This window comes from Dipodomys spectabilis, unplaced genomic scaffold (assembly GCF_019054845.1).
Source record: "Dipodomys spectabilis isolate Male_0828 unplaced genomic scaffold, ASM1905484v1 ptg000098l, whole genome shotgun sequence".
Lineage (NCBI taxonomy): Eukaryota > Metazoa > Chordata > Mammalia > Rodentia > Heteromyidae > Dipodomys > Dipodomys spectabilis.
Genome location: NW_024870775.1, coordinates 12,170,649 through 12,190,664, shown reverse-complemented (window position 1 = coordinate 12,190,664; position 20,016 = coordinate 12,170,649). Strand labels below are relative to the sequence as shown.

Sequence of the window (20,016 nt, the reverse complement as noted above, 5' to 3'; positions counted from 1 at the left end):
TGAGTGGACCCACAAGTGGGCAGGAGATCCCATGGCAGAGGGGTGCCCGTTCCTTCTGGCAGGCTGCTGGAGAGGTCACAGGATGAAAGCAAGCCTGCCAGAAGGAACGGGCACCTTCCAGTGCACAGAGGCCTCAGAGGTGAGCATGAGTGATCAGGGGTGGGCCAGGGGTGGTGTGGCAGTGGAATGCTCAGCACACGGCAGGCCCTGAATCCTGCCTCCAGTGAACAGGTGCATGTGGGTGCATGCACACACACACACACACACACACACACACAATATTGTACATCTTGAAACAGATTCCCTGCTTAGAATGCTCCAAGAAGGACCTCTGCGAAATTAGAAGCCCAAGAGCAGGCTCTTGGGAAGGTGGCTCAGTGGTGGAGCGCTTGCCTAGCATGCATGAAGCCCTAGGTTCCATTCTTCAGTACCACATCCATAGAAAAAGCCGGAAGTGGCGCTGTATGTAGCTCAAGTGGTAGAGCACTAACCTTGAGCACAGAGAGGCTCAGGGACAGAGCCCAGGTCCTGAGTTCAAGCCCCAAGATTGGAGAAAGAAAGAGAGAAAGTGAGGAGGGGAAGGAGGGAGGGAAGGAAAGGAAGGGAAAGGAAAGGAAGAAACCCAAGAGCAGAAGACAGATCTTCAGCCAAGCACTGGTGGCTCATGCCTGTAATCCCAGCCACTCAAGAAGCTGAGATCTGTGGTTCAAAGCCAGCTGGGCAGTAAATGCCCTGAGACTTCTCTCCAGTGAACCACCAGAAAACGAAGTGACACTGCTCCGTCTGGCAGGGCTATGGACCCGGGGCCAGCTGCGCCCACCACCAGCCCTGCACCTCTGGGTGGGACCAACTTGGTGTGTGGGGCAGGCACCCAGCTGCAGGCTGAGTACAGGCCGACCTCCACACACACTCCCCCCCACACACACACCCCTACCTTTCCATCCTCATGGTAAATGAATATGTTCCGCGTGCTGTTGTCCTTCAGGTAGGTGACCTGCAGGCCGTGGGGGTGGCCGATCTTAGCTGGCTGGAAGGTGGCGTTCAAGTGCTCAATCTTCATGATGGCCTTTGGTTCCTTGGCCTATGAAGCAAGGCCCCACGTGAACGGCATGCGGGGCCGGGGGCCACTGTCTGCACCTGAGGGCTCTGGAGGCTGGCGGCACACACAACCTGCTGTGCTGTGTAGCCTTGGACAAGTGACCTAACCTCTCTGAGCTTCCACATCCCAGCTGAGATCTGAGGTTTAAGGTTCAAAGCCAGCCTGGGCAGGAAGGTCCCTGAGACTCTTATCTCCAATTAGACACCAGAAAACCAGAAGTGGAGCTGTGGCTCATGTGGTGGAGTGCCAGCCTTAAGCAAAAAAGCTCAGGAACAGCACCCAGGCCTTCACTTCAAGTCCAAGTACTGACATTAAAAAATAAAATAAAATCCAGGGGAACTGTGGCCAGGCTGAAGGGCAGGAGGTACCAGCACTTCCCAGGTCCCATTACAGGCCAGAGGCGGCCATGTTCCTGCACCCCCTGGGGTGTCCTCAGGGGTACCCCTCCAGTGCCAGGTGGTGTCTTCATCGGCCCTGAGTCAGGACCAGCGGGGCAGGACACCCCGGCCCTGGGATCCTCACGTGGGAAGCACAAACCCTGCTCAGGCGGCCCACCCCATCTCTGGGTGCTTACATCGTTCTTGTTGAAGTACTTCAGGGCCCCCTCTCGCTCCGTCAGCACAAACTTCCGGCTTAAAAACTGCCCGTTGTCCCGGCCTCGCTTCCAGAGAAAGCCCTCGCGGTACCCTGGGGGGGGGGGGGGGGGTGGAGAGAGCACAGGTCACCTGAGCCCCGCCATGGGGGGCATGGAGGTGGGTCCCATCCCCAGAGACCGCCACCCTGGGCAGAGGTGTTCAGTGCCACCTGGCCCAGAACCCACGGATCAGAGGGCTCACATCGCTCTGCCCAAGGCTCAGCACGGCCCTGTGCGCACAGGCGCAGGGGCCCTGCGGAGCTGAGGGACCTCGGGGTGGGTGATGACAGGGGCAGCGGGGGACCCCAGGCCACGGCAGGAGAGGGGGGACCATGCGGAGACACAAGACACACAGCGCCTGGCCGAGCAACACCTGAGCCCCCAGACGGGGCAGCGTGGAGCCCGGGGCGCGCCCGCCCTCGCCTGGCCTCACATCTGGGGGCCCGCTGTGGTGCACTGACCCCAGAACTCAGCGCATGTGCATTCTGAGCCTCTGCAGCTCCAATGCAACCCCGTGTCCCTCCCCCCCCCCCCCCCCCGTCATAGCCTTGACCCTGCCCATCCCCCACCCTTCTGCCTGTTTGGACTTCTTTTATATGTTCCAGCCCTGGGACTTGAACTCAAGGCCTGGCCGCTGTCCCTGAGCTTTTTCACTCATGTTGGCACGCTACCACTTGAACCACAGCTCCACTTACGACTTTTTACGGGTTAATTGGAGCTAAGAGTCTACCTAGGCTGGCTTTTGACCCTTACAGCTCAGCACCTTGAGTAGTTAGGGTTACAAGTGTGCGCTATGGTGCCCGTCTTTGGACTTTGTAGAATCACACGGTGGGTCCTAGCTGGGGGGGGAGGGGGATTTGGAAACACAGCTGTTGGGGGAGCATTGCGCAGGACCCACAGGTCAGGCCAGCTCAGATCTCACACACTGCTGCCCAGCCCGAACCCCAAGCCCCCCCCCCCCAGAGGTACGGCAACCCCAGGTGGCCAGAGACAAAACAGCCCCCTGGCACCGCTGGGGCCCATCCGTCAGCCTGTCTTGGGCCTGCCGGGCCAGCCTATTCCCTCCTCAATAGAGCCTATGGATGATGTACTGTGTCCCCAACATGGCAGGAATGGAGCTACACAAGTCCCCTGCCCTCAGCATACAAAGTCACTTGGGATGTTTGCTGACTGGCTAATCAAGCATCGAGGCCGGCAAGTCTATTTGGTTCCCACTTTCGGGATCCCCACCCAGCTTTCCAGGCTGGGCACTGGAACAGGCGAGTGTAGATACCTACAAGTGCCAGGGGCAGGGCAGTGGGCTAGGGAGCAGCCATATCCCAGCCTGGCAATGACCCTCCTTCCAATCACAGTGCCCCAGGAGTCCCTTACAGACATGACTTCATTTATGCCCAGGCCAAAAGAAAACCACAGATGGGTGGCAATGGCTCACGCCTGTAATCCTAGCTACTCAGGAGGCTGAGATCTGAGGATCGCAGTTGGATGGCTTCCAGGCAGGAAAGGCCAGGAGACTCATCTCCAATTAACCACCAGAAAACCGGAAGTGGCGCTGTGGCTCAAAGAACCAGAGCGCCAGCTTTGAACTAAAGAGCTCATGGACAGTGCTCAGGCCCTGAGTTCAAGCCCCAAGAACAACCAACAACAAAAAGAAAGAAAAAAGAAAAAAACATATCCTGAAAAACAGGGGCGGGGCCTGGGAGGCTGAGCTGGGCAGGGCTGGACCAGCCAGGGGCCCAGAGGCAGAAAAGCAGCTTCCACCCTGCAGTTCCAACTGTGTCCGGCAGGTGGCAGCAGATGCCCAAGAGCCAGGCTGCTTGGGCGTGGCTGCCTCCCTGCAACTCCCAGTGGGTGTCAGGACTCTGCCCCGGGCCGGTGGCTCTGGGTGCTCCCAGCCAGATACAAGTCCTGGGCAGAGGGCACAGAGCACAGAAAGGTGTCAATGCCCTGTCTGGATTCTCGGGCAGCAAGACGCCACGAAGCCTAATTTGAGGCACATGACAAGCGATATTTTGGGATAGGGACAGGATTCCTAGCCAGGGCGGGCACCTCTCTGAAAGCCTCCATTTCCCCTGTGGTGACATAGGAAGGGGGAGGCCACCTGTCACCACCGCCTAAGACTCAGCCAGCAGCACAGCCTGTGGGGCCGCAGGCTGCAGGACCCGTTCCCACACGCCGGACTCCGCATTGATTAGACACTTCTGATACGCAAGGCCCAGGAACACGGGCTGAGAGGCTGGGGTGGGACTTCCTCCTCCTGAGGTTGAAAAACAATCCTTAGGAAAATGAAGACTATGCACTGGGAGCACTCTGTGTCCTTCAGGACCGAGGCTGGCCTAGAATCACAGCAAGCTGAACACAGAGGCGCCGGTCCCCACATGAGCAGGGACACAGCGGTCACTCTGCAACACACGTTGGTGGATATTTTAGGTTGTTTTTGGTGATACTGGGGTTTGAACGCAGGACAGGCACTCACTACATCACTTGCGCCAAACCCCAGACCTTTTCATTTGCTTTTCAGCCAGGGTCTCAGGTGCTCTTGCCTGGGCTGGACTTGAACATGTGATCCTCCTGCCTTTCCTCCTAAATGTTGGGATTACAAGCATGCACAGCTCATCTGGCTGTTGCAGGCTGGGGATTTCTTTCTCTGTGTGTGAGACCACACAGAGACCAAAAGAGACGGAGACAGAGACAGATAAGAAGACAGAGATAGACAAAGACAGAGAGAGTGTACTGGGCATTCAACTCAAGAGCCTTAAGTTGACACTTAAGTTTTGTTTTTGTTTTGGGCTTTATGCAAGGCTGGAGCTCTACTTGAGCCACAGCGCCACTTTTGCTCCTTAACCGAAGATAAGAGGTTCATGCACATTCCCACCCCAGCTGACTCTGAACCTTGATCCTCAGATCTCAGCCCCCTAAGTAGTTAGGATTACAGGCGTGAGCCACCAGTGTCAGTCTTGCTGTTGGTTTCTTACCACGTTAAACTCATACTCTCTGCGACCAGAGAGGCATGGGGCTGTAGAAGGGACCCCACTCTCATGAGAGGTGCACATGAAGGCTTCTGGCCACATCATCATAACCACAGACTGCAAACAATTCCATCACCCTCAGCTGGAGGGCAGGTAACAAATCATGCCACCCTTTGCCAGGAAGACCACTCTGCCCTCTGCAGACGGCTGGGGGTCCGGCATAGGCCGCAAGTCTCCCAGGCAAGCTGACGGAGAGAAGTCAGATTGCCAGTGCACACAGCAGAAGCTTCAAGTGATATGTTTCTACATTTGTCATAGCTCTGTACTCAAAATAGGACATGCAAAGTTTATGCAAATTATGCAGCATGTACATAAATTGTAGGGTTTTTTTTTTTTAAATCAGGGCAGGTAACTCTGCGGCCGCCTCTAAGGAGGAGGCTTGGCCTGGTGTGCGGGAGTTGGGAGTTCTGCCCTCAGGGTCACTGTAAGCCCTTCAGAGTAAAAGGTGGGCCCCACCTGCCCCTCGCCTCTCCCTGGGGTGTTGACCCATGGAGGGGTGCTGTTCCTGCCCCTCCTAAGTGATCGCTAGTGGCAGCCTGGGAGGACCAGCCACGCGGAACCTGCCCAGGGCTCTGCTGCCTCTGCCCACTGCCAAGGCCACCCAGGCTCTGTCTGCCAGTCCCTGCTGGGTGGTCACCAGGCTCAGGACCAGCTCCCGTGTGAGCAGGGGCCCAGGGGCCCTGCCGCCTGCCTGCCGGGTCTCACAGCAATAGAGAAGCCAGCAGGGAGAGAGGCAAAGTTAAGTCAGGCAGACCCTCAGAGGGGACCTCCTCCCTCCAGTCCTCGTTCCTGCCCATTCCCAGGCCGCCGTGGGAACAGCTCCCACCTCTCCCCTCACACAGCCTGAAAGTGAGGCTGGGGTCCTGTTCCCACAAAGCCCCGGCCTTGGGAGGCAGCCTGCCAGCCCCACCCACTTCCCACCAAGCCCCATCCACTTCCCATAAACCCTACCGTTCCCAGGCCACTCCCACTCAGTACCACCCACCTCCAAAGCCCCACAAACACCTAGAGCTCTGCACCAATCATGTGATTCTCTCCAGTGCTGGACCCCATGTTGACCCCTCCCCATTGGTAGGAAAACTAAAAAGGGGACAGGGCTTGGCCACTCAAGGAGCCCAGCCCCGCCCCTCCCACACTGCCCCGTGGCATCCAGGACAAAGGTCAGGAGAGGCAGCAGCCCCTGGATGCCCCTGCCTGGCACAACCAGGCACCCCAAGAGGGCCCTGTCCCTGGGAGGGAAGGCGGGGACAGGGCCCTCTCTGGAGGGACCCTGGTGCCAAGCCTTGGGTCCCCGGACAACAGGGACCATTGTCTGGACCCCCATGAAAGGCAGCTATTGAGCACTGACTGGGGGCGGGCTGGGCCTGGGGGCGGAGTCTGGGCTGGGGTTACAGGGTCAACCCCACAGCAAGGTGGGGGGGAGGGAAAGCAGGTGCAAGGATGCACCCACGGTACCCCATATCCCCAAGTCTGGGGGAGGGGGTTCAGGCACTTCCTGCCAACCTGTGACATGGGCAGGGGTGAGCCCTGTGGCGGGGCGGGAGATGGGCAGGGTCCCCACACGCTCCACTCCTGTCCCAGGACATCAAGATGTCGCAGGGCTGCTCGCTGCCCCTTAGGGACTCACGTGGCACCCAGGATGAGAGGTGCAGGCGTCTGGATCCTTAGGCCCACAGTGAGGTCCAAGTCTCCCAGAGATCTGCCTGCCTCCAGCGGCCGCTTCCTCAACCCCCCAGAAGTCTGGGCCAGGAAGATGCTGGAGGCGGCAGCCGGCCTGGGTGTGGGGTCCTGTTCCCAGCAGCTTCTTGCAGAGGGCAGGGTAGCAATGTGGTGGGAACTCCCAATCAAGGCTCCCAGCACCTGCCTGATCCTCAGCCAAGGGCTTTCCCCCCACCCCTGGCTGTGCTGGTCCCCCAGAAACTGACCCTAGTGCAAACCTGGTGTGGTGGATGCCAGCCCCGAGCCTGGGCCTCTGCCCCCCTCCCCCCAGGGGAAGCAGACACCACAGGATGTCTCCCCATCCTGACTTGCTCAGGTGTTTTGGTTTTGATGGCACTGCGGCTGGCACCCAGGGCCACACACATGCTGGGCAAGGGATCTGCCGTTATGTTACACCGAGGTGGGCTGGCTTCCCACTCAAAGATGTCCCCCTCCCACTCCTGACCAGCTGGGATTACAGGTGTGCACAGCCACACCCATCGTACTATGCACTAGCATGGACACATGGAGCTTCGCTTCGCTCTGGTTACAGCCTCACCAAACTTGCCCCCTACATTTTCCTGCCAGGCTGTCAGGAACCCCTGGGGCCTGGTGCCCATGTCTGTACTAGGCCACCACCATGGCTGGGACAGATGAAGCTCTGAGCAGGTGACCGGGTCCAGGCGTGCCAGCCATGGCGAAGGGCTGTGCACCCGGCCCTGCGTGGCAGGCGTGGCCACCCCGTGGCCTTGTCTCTCATCCCGGGACCCTGCAGCCCTGGGAGGGGACCTGCAGTTCCGGACTCAGCTCGGGCAGGCCTGAGGCATGGTGCTGCATAGCCCAAGCCTCACCTCCTTCTCTGCAGGCGGCGGGGTCTTTCCCAAGCCCCGGATTTCCCCTTTCTCCGCCCAGGACTTCTGCATTTCTGACTTCTCAGGGACAGGAGGGGGTGGGGCGTGCCACGCTAGTGAGAAAGTGGTGTGGAAAGTGGCGGGAAGTTCCAGGAATCCCCCGGGCATTTGTCTGTCTGTCCTCTGCGCGTGGGGGGAAGGGTGTGAGTTGTCAAGGTGCCTAGGAGGACTGGCAGCTGGGCGGGCATCTCGGGGACCAGGCCCCCTGGGGCGCCCTGTGGTCTCCCTGACACCCGCCCACCAGGCCCCAACTTAGCCTTGAGGTGCTGGGTAGGAGGGGGCTGCAGGAGGCAGGAGGCTGGAGGCTCAGGACCCCACTGCTGGCCAGGGCAGGCGGAGAAAGGCAGGAGGGGACACACAGGCCTAGCCTCGAACCCCTGGCTGGATGTAGGCCCTCCTGCCTCTGCAGTGGCGGGTGGCCATGGGCTGAGCTGGGGCTGCAAGCTGGCCGGTGCCAGCCCTGCTGAAGCAGCACAGGTCCTGTGCCCCCCTCTGACGCCATCATGTCCCGGGTGGACCCAGGATCACACAATCCACACCTAACTCCTTACGTTTTCTCCCCCCGCCCCCCACCCCCAGGACCAGGTTTTGAACTCAGATCCTCATGCTCACTTGGCTCAACTTGGCTTGGTTGGCTGGCACTCTGCCATGTGAGCCACTCCAGCCTCACTTGTTTTGGTGGCTGTTTTGAAGAAGAGTCTCCCAGACTTTTCTGACCTGGATGGCCTCCAATGATAAGGCTCTAGATCTCAGCCTCCTGAGTAACTAGGATTAGAGGTGAGGGTTACTGTGTCTGCCCGCCCTTCCTTCCTTCCTTCCTTCCTTCCTTCCTTCCTTCCTTCCTTCCTTCCTTCCTTCCTTTTTTCTTTCTTTCTTTCTCTTTCTTTCTTTCTTTCTTTCTTTCTTTCTTTCTTTCTTTCTCTCTTTCTTTCTTTCTTTCTTTCTTTCTTTCTTTCTTTCTTTCTTTCTTTCTTTCTTAGCTATATAGTCCAGCTGGCCTCAAACTTGCAATCCTAGCTGAGCGCCCTAAGCCTAGCTACTAAAGATGATGAGATCTGAGGATCGCGGTTCAAACCCAGCCTGGGCAGAAAAGTCCATGCAACTCTTATCTCCAATAAACCACCAGAAAACCGGAAGTGGCGCTGTGGCTCAAGTGGTAAAGCACTCCCTTGAGCTGAAGAGCTGAGGGACAGAGCCCAGGCCCGGAGGTCGAGCCCCACAACCAACAACAACAAACAACAACTTGCAATCCTCTTGCCTCTGCCTCCCAAGTGCTGGAATCTCAGCTGCACACCACCACAAGATTCCGAGGGGCTGCCTGGCTTCGTGGTGTCAGCACCAGGAGCCCTGCTTGTGACTTGGGACATGCACCCAAGCCCCCGACACAGAGTCCCAGCACACCTGCAGGCTGCTCTCCCTCAGCGGGCTCAGTGGGCTCTCTCTCCCATTCCTCGTTCCTTCCTCCCCTCAAACCCATCAAGGTCCCTAGGTGAGGAGGGGGTCAGGGTCGGAGGAGGGAGTCCATCTCCAAATCAGAGCTTGGCCTCTGGGTGGGGCTGTTGGAAGAAGCATGAGGGGCTGGTCCTGCTCCCAGGGGCAAGCGTGGACTGTCCTGGGTGACCAGGGGGCCACCTCCCCTGTGAGGGGCGTCAGCAGGTGGGGTCCTCATGGGCTCTGTCTGCCTCGGCCCGCCCTGTGTCTTCTCTCCAGCAGGCGGGGCCATGTCCTCAGGAGTCACAATTCTTCCATTTTTGGCTTTTCAGGGTTTTGAGACAAGGTCTTGCTGTGTAGCCCAGGACAGCCTCAAGCTTGGGATTCTCCTGCCTCTGCTCTACCCAGTGCTATAAGCCCTACTCAGTGCTGGGCTTACAGGCATGGGCTACCTCACTCAGTTTGAAATACAGTTTGGAAGGGTGAGGAGCTTGATGTTTCACCCATTCATATCATGTGTTCCAGAACATTCCACCACTCCTAAAGGGAGCCCTGAGAGCAGATACCCCCTCTCCCAGCTGCTCTTCTGCTGGCCCCTGGAGCTGCCCAGGGTGGGCTTTTCTACACACAGAATCCTGTTGCACATGGCCTTGGGTGCTGGGTCCGAGTGCCCCATCGTGGTGAGTGGCAGTGCCAGGCTCCTGGTGGCCGTGGGCAGGTCTTCCAGGGACCTCCGTGGGCTCGGTGCCCTGTCTCCATGCTCTTGCTGGGACACCGGGGAGCAGAGCTGCTGAGTGGCTTGGCAGTTTCCTGTCCTTCACGCGAGGGGGACCCAGGGCTTGGCTGGCAGTGGGGCGTGCCAGAGGCCCCAACACAGGGCCCGAGCGGGGCTCCCCTTTCCCCTGCAGGGCGGGGCACGGCGCAGTTATCACAGGTTGCTGAGGAAGGAGTCAAGGCTAGACCCTGTGCAAGGCTGAGGAAGCCAGAGGCTCCCGGGGGGTCCCCAGCATCTGCGCTGGCCCAGGCCTGAGCTCCAAGGGGCAGGATGCCCATGGGGACAGTGGTCATGGGGGCTCAGAGCCCAGAGACCCAGCAAAGGTCCCAGGGGTCCTGTTTCGGGAGGTCTCCTGCAGAGAGCAAGAACCCCCCTGGCCCCCAGACCCAAAGCCATCACACACAGGACACGCGGACAGGAGAAATCCCAGCCCGCCTTAGCCCCAGTCCCACACGGGGCACCCCGATTTTGTTCTTGGGAAACACTGGGGTTTGAACCCAAGGCTTGCTAGGGCAGGTGCTCTACTATTGAGCGACACTCCCAGCCCCACGGATTTTAAAGGAGACACAGATATGAACAGAGGAGTGGAGGAGGGCTGGGGCTGGGGTGACTCTCTGGGACCCCCGGTGATCCGCAAAGCTTCAGCACGCACAGGGAGTTGACAGCGCTCAGCTGGCCGAGGCGGGGGGGGGGGGGGGGGGGGGAGGCAGGGTGTTGGCGCAGCCCGGAGTCCTCTCTCCTGTGTGGGTGCAGGACCTCACAGGCCCCCGAAGGCCTCAGCCCAGGGGCTCCACAGACCCCAAACGCCACCAGGAAACTCAGAAAAAACATGGATGAGGCAGAGGGTTAGTGAGGGCCGGAGCCCGGCGGGCGGCTCACCTGCAGAGTACGGCTCCTGCTTCTCGGGCTGGATGAACTCCTGTCTCTCATACTTGGCGCGGATCCACTGCTCCCGGAGGAGTCTGGGGGAGAGGGGGAGACTCAGGAGGGTGCTCCCTCATGCAGCCCCTGCCCCTGGGGGCACAGACAGCACTCAGCACAAGGGGCTGCCCAGCTCCCGGCCAGCAGGTGGGCACTTGATCTCCGCACCTTGGCCTCCACTCAGTCAGCGTACCCTGCTGCACCGCCCCCCCCCCCCAGTCCCCTGGTCTCTCAGGGCCTCCCCTCAGGGCCCCCCAGCAGCCAGGTGGATGGGTGAGCACCAAGCCCCATTGGTCACCTCCACCTCCCCCCCCACCTACCCACCTCCGGCCTGTGGCTACCTGCACACCCACTTGGGACTTCCTCATGGCTGGGCTGCCCAGCCCACCTACAGCGGCTCTCAGCACTGGGGACATTGCACACCGCACCCCTGTCTGGACCGGCACCCATCCCCTGTGGGCTGTTGGTTTTTTTTGAGGTGGAGATCTGGCCTGGCTCCCCATGCCTCAGCCTCCCCCAGGGCCTCTGGGCATCTTCAGGGCACAGCACCTAACCAGAAGAGGACATCGCTGACCGGGGCCCACCCCAGGGTCACAACGCCCCAGCTGCCCCATGTTGTCCTGTTCGGGTCCATGCAGACCCCGACATATTGTCCTTTCCTGGACACTGTCCCCCAGGCCATGGTGCTGGGGCCCAAAGGGCAATGTTCACAGGGAAGCCCATGTTCCGGCCCTCCCAGGAGCATGGCTGGCCAAGTCCTCACTCATGCCCACTTCCTCCAGCCTGCCAAGCTGTTTCTGTTTCTGTGCCAGTCCTAGGCTTGAACTCAGGACCTAGGCACTGACTCTAAGCTTCATCCTCAAGGCTAGAGCTCTACCACTTGAGCCATAGCTCCACTTCTGGCTTTGGGGTGGTGAATTGCCCAGCTGCTTTTGAACTGCCATCCTCAGATCTCAGCCTCCTGAGTATCTAGGATGACAGGCAGGAACCACTGGCTCCAACTTGTTGGTGTTTTTTTGGTGTGTTTTGTTTTTGTCGGTTGTAGGGCTTGAACTCTGGGCCTGGGCACTGTCTCTCAGCTCTTTAGCTCAAAGCTAGATTTCTACCATTTGAGCCACAGCACCATGTCTGGTTTTCTGGTGGTTAATTGGAGATAAGTGTCTCATGGAGGGGCTGGGAAGGTGGCTCAGTGGTAGAGTGCTTGCCTCGTATGCATGTGGTCCTGGGTTCAATTCCCTCAGCACCCCATACACAGAAAAAGTCAAAAGTGGTGCTGTGGCTCAAGTAGAGCGCTAGCTTTGAACTGAAGAGCTGAGGAACAGTGCACAGGCCCAGAGTTCAAGCCCTACGACTGATTAAAAAAAAGGAGTCTCATGGACTTTCCTGCCCAGGCTGGCATTGAACTGCGATCCTCAGATCTCAGCCTCCTGAGTAGCTAGGATGACAGGTGTGAGCCACTGGTGCCCGGCTGTTGGTTTTTTTTGAGGTGGAGATCTGGCCTGGCTCCCCATGCCTCAGCCTCCCCCAGGGCCTCTGGGCATCTTCAGGGCACAGCACCTAACCAGAAGAGGACATCGCTGACCGGGGCCCGCCCCAGGGTCACAGCGCCCCAGCTGCCCCATGTTGTCCTGTTCGGGTCCATGCAGACCCCGACATATTGTCCTTTCCTGGACACTGTCCCCCAGGCCATGGTGCTGGGGCCCAAAGGGCAATGTTCACTGGCCCCCAGCTCCTCACTGTGCACCGCACCCCGCAGTGCTGACTCCCACGCATCCCCCAACACTGCACACCCATCATTGGATAGCTTGGGTAGGGGTGGGGGGCTCCCTTGCCCTCCCCCCCCCCACACACAGGGTGTCAGTGCCAGGGGACCAGTCCCTCCGCGGTGGCCAGGCCGCTCAGGTGGGGAAGCACTCTCAGTTCTCATGCAAAATGGCCCAACCACAGAGCCCGGGCTGGCCAGGGACCAAGTAAGCCTCAAAATAACTGTGCTGAGCCCTGACTCATAGCGAGAGCCGCGAGGGCGGGGCCGCGCCTCAGAGGCGCGCGGTGCAGACAGCGACAGCGCGCGCAGCTTCTGGTCTCAGCCAGGCTCCAGGGAGGCCCCAAACCTCCTGCCTGGTGCTGGGAGCCTGGCACTGTATGCCAGCCAGGGGGTGACAAGTTCACACGCACAGCACAGCAGAAACCCTGTCACCCGCGGCCAGCACACACGTCACCGTCCCTGCCACAGGCCCCCTCCTGCTCTCCGCCTCTTCCCTCCGTCTTCCCCTCCCCTCCACCTCCTCTCCCACTCCCCCTCTTCTTTCTCCTTTCCCTCCTCCCGTCTCTTTCTTCTCCCTCTCCTCTTCCTCTTCCCTCTTCCTCCTCCCTCCCCTCCCCCTCTTCATTCTTCTCCCCCTTTCTTCCCCTCATCCTCCCCCTCATCCTCCCCTTCCCACCCACTTCCCCCTTCCTCTCCTCCTCTCTGTCAACCCCTGCCCCAGCCAGCATCCACATCCTGGGGACCCCACACCCCCCAGCTCGGATGGGGCCCAGGTGGGCCATGCCAGTGACCTGGTCTCTGGTTGCAGAGGGCTTCTGGGTGGGGTCCAGGGGAGTTTGGTTCACAAAATGAGTCACCCCAAAGAAATGCTGAGTAAGTCAGAGGCTGGGTAGGGTCCAGGTGTGTGGGGACTGAGGGCAGGGGCTAGGGCCAGCCCTGGAGTATGGGGGTCTAGCAAGAAGAAGGGCTGGGTTTCACCCCATTTCTAAGAAAGGGAAACTTTGGTGCTGTTCCAGGCCCTGGAGTTAGACCTCACTGAGCCCATGGCTGAGCAGATGGGGAAACTAAGGCTCAGAGGGCAGGTCAGCATTCAGGACCCTAGACAGCTTTGTCCCTTCTGTCTCTGGAACCTTCCCATCCAGGTCTAGCAGCTTTTCTTGGCCACTGGGAGCCCCTGGGGGGACCCAAGGGCCACCTGAGACACCCCCCCCCCAAAGAAAGGCCTTTCCCCGCACGTCCGCACACCGTGTCCCTGGAGTTCTGTCTGCTCTCTGGCTGTCCAGCTGCAGGGAACCAGTCAAAGAAATGCCACGGTGGAGGGGGCATGGGCCTTCCTTCCCAGGGACCAGCATGACAGCCTGTCCCCAAGTCCTGGGGCTCCCATCCCCCGCCCTGCCCCCCTCCCCCACACCCCTGACAGCCCCTCCACTCACGGGCAGTCGGACAGTGTGGGCCGGTAGTAGAAGGGCGGCACTTTGGACTCGAACGTAGCTTTGGCAGCTTCATTCCCATGGGAGGCCATGAACTGCGGAGAAGGGGGGCAGGGTCAGAGTGCTGGGAGCCCCAATCTAGGGACAGGGCAGGAGCTGGATGAGCCAGTCTCCCCCCCCCCCCCCCCCCCACCCGCAGGATCTCAGCAACACTGGCCCCAAGTGAGCAGGAAGGGACTCGCATGACAGAAACACACTAAAGTCCCAAGCCAAGCATGGTGACACTGCCTATAATCCCAGCACTTGGAGGGGGAGACTCAAGAGTTTGAAGCCAATCTGGGCAAAAGTAAGGCAGGAGGGAGGGAGAGGAAGACAGAAAGCAGAAAGGAGGGAGATGGATGAAGGGAGGGAAGGAAGGAAGGAGAGGGAGCAAGGGAGGAAGGAAGAGAGGGAAGGAAAAAGGAAAAAGTCTCACAAGGGAGCCTCCAAGGCACGGAGCTCTGCCCAACACGTGCTATCGTTTTTGTTGTTGTTAGTTTTGTTTTGTTGTTAGTCACAGGGCTTGAATTCAGAGCCTGGGCGCTGTTCCTGAGTATTTTTTTGCTCAAGGAGAGCGCTCTACCACTTTGAGCCACGGGCCACTTCCATTTTTCTGGTAGTTAACTGGAGATAAGAGTCTCACAGAACAGGGTGCCCGTGGCTCATGCCTGTAATCCTATCCTCAGCATGGGCACAAACAGGGATGGCTACAAACGTGTGGCACCCAGGGCAATGTGCCAAACAGAAGGGGCCTTGTGCTGTGGGGCTCCATCCACAGGAAACGCTCAGAACCAGCAAGTGTGGAGACAGGAATCCAATCTTGTTGCTTAGGAGTGCTGTAGCGGGGAGAAAAGCACTCTGATGTTGAGTGTGCTGAGGGCTTCTCCGAGGCCACCCCTAAACTACAGGCCTGTCCACTAGGCAGGGTGCACAGTGTGGTATGTGAATAATATCTTAATTAAAAAAAAAAAAAAAACAGGCCTGGGAGTGTGGCTTGGTGATAGAGTGCTGGCCTAGCACACATGAAGCCCTGGGTTCGATTCCGCAGTACCACATACACAGAAAAACAAAACAAAACACAGAAGTGGTACAGTGGTAGTGTTAGCCTTGAGCAAAAGAAGCTCAGGGATAGTGCCCAGGCTCTGAATTCAAGCCCCAGGACTGGCACGTGTGCATGCGCATGCACAAACACACACACACACACACACACACACACACACACACACACCCCAAGCTGGATGCCAGCAGGTCACGCCTGTAATCCTAGCTACTCAGGAGGCTGAGATCTGAGGATCATGGTTTAAAGCCAGCCTGGGCAGGAAAGTCTGTGAGACTCTTATCTCCAGTTAACCACCAGAAAAAAGAAAGGGGCACTGTGGCTCAAAGTGGTAGAATGCTAGCCTTGAGTGAAAAAAATCTCAGGGACAGCGCCCAGGCCCTGAGTTCAAGTCCATCGATCAAAAGAAAAAAAAACAAACGAACTCCTTTTCTGGTATGAGTATTCTGTAAGTGCTGAAACCACAAAAGAAAGGGTAGATTGGTTTGACTAGGCCAACGTAAAAAAAAAATTCCACAGTAAAAATCATCATGAATGAGCAAAGCCAAAAGCCAGCTTAGAAAAACCCTTTTCCAGGAACTTCTCAGAGGGTGACTTTCCTTGACATGACAAGAAACCAGATACATGCAAGCAGTACTCTTGACAGAAAAGCCAGAAAGGGTATGAAGAAATGGCCATGATAAGAAGATATTATGGGGTCTAATACCTGTCACACAAAGCTCCCTTCCACCAGAGAGCAGGAAATTCCAAATTCAGATCAAGAAAACCCTCTCCTATCAGATCTGCAAAGGGGGGAAAGGGTGGCAAGCAGCTATAGCAGCTACTGCCAAGCCAAGCTGAATAGCCTTTGACCTTCCACCTCCACCTCCAGGAATTCAGGCCACCACAAAGCTCTTACATGCACAAATAAAACACAATGAGGTGGTTCACTGGCCCTGTGGCCACAGCAGGAAAAGATCAGAAACCAAGCCCAGTCTGGTAGTGCATGCCTGTAATCCCAGCTACTCAGAGGGAAGAGGCAGGAAGATCATGGTCCAAGGCAAACCCTGAGCCAAAGCTGAAGATCTATCTGCAAAGTAGCTTGTGTGAGGACATGAATTCAAACCTCAGCACCATCAAAAACCACCAGAACAAAATGGCAGCAACCCAAGCATCCATCCTGAGGGGACTGGACAAAGACATTGTGATCCATTTGCTCCAGGCTTTTAGCAGGACACAGGCTGGGGAGACAGTCTTCTGGGTGGATGAAAACTGTACAGGCAAGGGACAACTCTAAGAAAAATGCACACCCCCTTCCTGGGAGTGGGAATGGAACACTGGTGGCTCATGCCTGTCATCCTAGCTACTCAGAAGGCTGAAATCTGAGGATCATAGTTCCAAGCCAGTCTGGGCAGGAAAGCATGTGAGACTCTTATCTCCATCTAACTACCAAAAAGCCAAAGTGGAGCTGTGGCTCAAGTGGTAGGCTGCTAGACTTGAGTAAAATAGTTCAGGGATACCACCTAGGCCCTGAGTTCAAGCCCCAGCATGCACACACACACACACACACACACACACACACACACACACAAACAAGAACATAGGACAAGCAAGGTGTGAAGACCACACCTGTGATTCCAGTTCTTGGAAGCTCAGGAGGAGGACAAGAATTGAAGGCCAGCCTGAGCAACATAGGGAGGCCTAATCACAACAAATATATAAGAACTTAGAAAGATGTGAGAGGGCAACATTGAAAAGTACAACCCGCTGGGCACCAGTGGCTCACGCCTGTAATCCTAGCTACTTAGGAGACTGAGATCTAAGAATCGTGGTTCAAAGCCAGCCCAGGCATGGAGGCCCATGAGATTCTTTTATCTCCAATAAACCACCAGAAAACTGGAAGTGGCACTGTGGCTCTACCATTTGAGAGCACTCACCTCGAGCTGAAGAGCTGAGAGACAGTGCCCAGGCCCAGAGTTCAAGCCCCATGACCAACAAAAAGAAAAAAAAAAAAAAAAAAAGAGGGCTGGGAAGATGGCTCAGTGGTACAGCGCTTGCCTTGCATGCCTGAGGCCCTGGGTTCAATTCCTCAGCACCACATAAGCAAAATGAAAAAAGCTGGAAGTAGCACTGTGGCTCAAGTGGTAGAGCGCTAGCCTTGAGCTGAAGAGCTGAGGTACAGCGCCCAGGCCCAGAGTTCAGGCCCCACGACTGGACCCAAAAAAAAAAAAGAAAGAAAGAAAGAAAGGAAGAAAGGAAGGAAGAAAGAAAAGTACAACCCTAAATTATGGAGCAGGGGAAAGGGCGGGTAAGGGTAAGAGAAGAGGAGGGGACAGAGGAGGGGGAGGAGGAGGACACAGCCCCTGTGGCACAGCCAGATCACCTTGCACGCTCTCTTGGGCCAGGGCTGCTGCCCCATTTCCCCTCCAGTCACCGACATAAACAACAATGAACACCTGCCGGTGGCACAGTTGCCCCACCCCATGGAGCCACTGGCCACCTTCTCTTGCCTGGACCATGGGTGCCTACAGCCTCTCTACAGGCCTGCCACAGGGCTCACAGCTCCTCTGCCACAGAGCCCTCACCCTGCCCTAGCCACGTCCTCTCTCCACTCCACATGGGGTCTGCTCTGTGTGGCCCCACATGCATGGACTATGCATCGGTTCCACCTAGCCTCCACCCTGGCCTTCCTGGGATGGCAACTCATCTGTCTTGCTGGGGGTCTCCGGTGCTGTGGGTGCTCATATGACCGTGTCTGATGGACAGGTGAGTGAGTGCATGGATGGGTGGATGAATGAGTGCATAGGTGAATGACTATATGGGTGGTGAATGGATAGATGGTGGGTGGATGAATGGGTAGATGGTAGATGAGTGGGTAAATGGATAGGTGGGCGGATGGATAGATGGATGAAGAATGGATGGTGGCTAGATGGATAATGGGTAGATGAATGGCTGAATGGATGAGTGGATAGACAGGCAAGTGGGTGAATGGAAGCATGGATAAATCAGAGGCTTATCTTTCGTGATCCCTCTATGATTCCTCACAAGAGTTAGTAATTAAGCCTGCACCGGTGGCCCACACCAATAATCCTAGCTACTCAGGAGGCTGAGATCTGAGGATCAAGGTTCAAAGCCAGCCTCGGCAGGAAAGTCTGTGAGACTCATCTCCAATTAACCACCAGAAAATCAGAAGTGGCGCCGTAGCTCAAGTGGTGGAGTGCTCGCCTTGAGCTGAAGAGCTGAGAGACAGCGCCCAGGCCCAGAGTTCAAGCCCCATGACCAACCAAAAAACAAAAAAGTAAGCCATCAGCCCCAAGTCTCTGGGAGCAGCAAGAGTCCCTGTCAGGTCAGAGCCCTGAGCTTTAGGGACTCCAAGGTATCTGTAACACAGTTGGACTTTGTAGAGTGGGAGGACAGGACCGCCCCCCCTACACCTCCCTCCCCCGCTGGCCCCTCCCCTGCCAGTACCTCCACTTGGGCATCGTCCCAGGCGTCCAGGCGCACCGACTTCACCTTGCTGACCTGGGGGATGTTGCGGTGGATCCCGGAACAGCTCAGGCAGATGAAGACCCCCAGAGTGTAGGAAGCCCAGTCAGGATCTGCAAAGAAATGGCTGGACATCAGAGGGAGCCCCGCTGGGACCCTAGCATCAGGTCAGAGGAAAGGGGCCATGTGGACCACCAGCCAGGGTTCCTTCACCCACTCAGTCCCTTCTGCCAGCAATCCCGATGCAGACACAGAGCACAAGCCCAGGCAGTGGCTGGTACTGGAGACGCCAACCCTTGAGGACATCCAGGTCCCATCAATCCCAGCAGGGCTGACACCCAGCTTTCTAGGATGGCTGCCCCAAGGACATCTCTGGGAGGGAATTGTCCCAGGACAAAAGGGCCTGGAGGAGGCGAGGTTTGGAAGAGGCGAGTCTGATACGATTCTGAGCACGAGGCACCTCGTGGCCAGCACGGCGTGTGTCCTGGGCCCGGTGGTGAGAGGGGCAGAATCCAGGGGCCGGGGGTCCGATCTCAGCCAGCACCAATATTGCCCAGGGCAGACAAATTTGCAACCTCCTTGCATGGATGTGTTTAGGAATTATAAATCTTTTTTTTTTTTACCCAGTCCTAGAGCTCGAACTCAGGGCACTGTCTCTGAGCTTCTTTTGTTCAAGGCAAGTACTCTACCACTTGAGCCACAGCACCACTTCCGGCTTTTTCTGTTTCCTATATGGTACGGAGGAATGGAACCCAGGGCTTCATGCATGCTAGACAAGCACTCTACCGCTAACATTCCCAGCCCAAAATTACAAATCTTTTTTTTTTTTGTCAGTCGTGGGGGCTGAACTCTGGGCCTGGGCGCTGTCCCTCAGCTCTTCAGCTCAGGGCTAGCACTCTACCACTTGAGCCACAGTGCCACTTCTGGCTTTTTGTACTTATGTGGTGCTGAGGAATTGAACCCAGGGCCTCATGCGTGCAAGGCAAGCAGTCAACCATTGAGCCACCTTCCCAACCCCTGAAATTATAAATCTTGATGTGTAGTTTGTTGTAAAAAGTCTAACAGAACCAGGCACTGCTGGCTCACACCTATAATTCTATCTGCTCAGAGGCTGACATCTGAGGAGGTTTGAGATTCAAAGTCAGTCTAGGCAGATTTCCACCAAAAAGCCAGAAATGGAGCTGTGGCTCAAGGCTTGAGTGAAAAAGCTAAGAGACGCATCCAGGCTCTGCATTCAAGCCCCAGAACAGGGACACACACTCTCACTCTCTCTCTCTCTCTCTCTCTCTCTCTCTCTCACTCACACACACACACACACACACAGAGGGAAGAAGAAAGAAAATAACCACTATTGAAATGGTCTAGAGGCATAACTCAAGTGGTTGAGCACCTTCCTAGCAAGTGTGAAGCTCTGAGTTCAATCCCCAAGTACCACCAAAAATCAAAAACAGCTAGGCGTCAGTGGCTCACACCTATAATCCTAGCTACATAGGAGGCTAAGATCTGAGGATCACAGTTCAAAGTCAGCCGGGGCATGAAAGTCCATGAGACTCTTATCTCTAATTACCCACCAGAAAGCTGGAAGTGGCGCTGTGGCTCAGTGGTAGAGCACTAGTCTTGAGCTGAAGAGCTCAGGGACAGCACCCAGGCCCAGAGTTCAAGCCTCACAACCGACAAAAAAAAAAAAAAAAAAAGGAATAAGAAAAAATATATATACACATATATACACACACATATATACATATATACACATTATGTATTATTA

The 20,016-nt window shown here is 56.9% G+C and overlaps 1 protein-coding gene across 2 annotated transcripts in view; it reads right to left on the bottom strand.

The window, feature by feature from the left end:
* Window positions 1-20,016, bottom strand: part of Adap1 (ArfGAP with dual PH domains 1) — a 40,945-nt gene that overhangs the window by 4,277 nt on the left and 16,652 nt on the right. For both annotated transcript variants that reach the window (XM_042686973.1, XM_042686972.1), the window contains exons 2-6: window positions 18,234-18,364; window positions 13,694-13,785; window positions 10,454-10,536; window positions 1,674-1,786; window positions 935-1,081 (exon numbers count right to left, since the gene is read on the bottom strand). In XM_042686973.1, coding sequence (XP_042542907.1) covers window positions 935-1,081; window positions 1,674-1,786; window positions 10,454-10,536; window positions 13,694-13,782 — 432 coding nt within the window. In that variant the 5' untranslated portion in view covers window positions 13,783-13,785; window positions 18,234-18,364. The remainder of the gene's footprint in view (window positions 1-934; window positions 1,082-1,673; window positions 1,787-10,453; window positions 10,537-13,693; window positions 13,786-18,233; window positions 18,365-20,016) is intronic.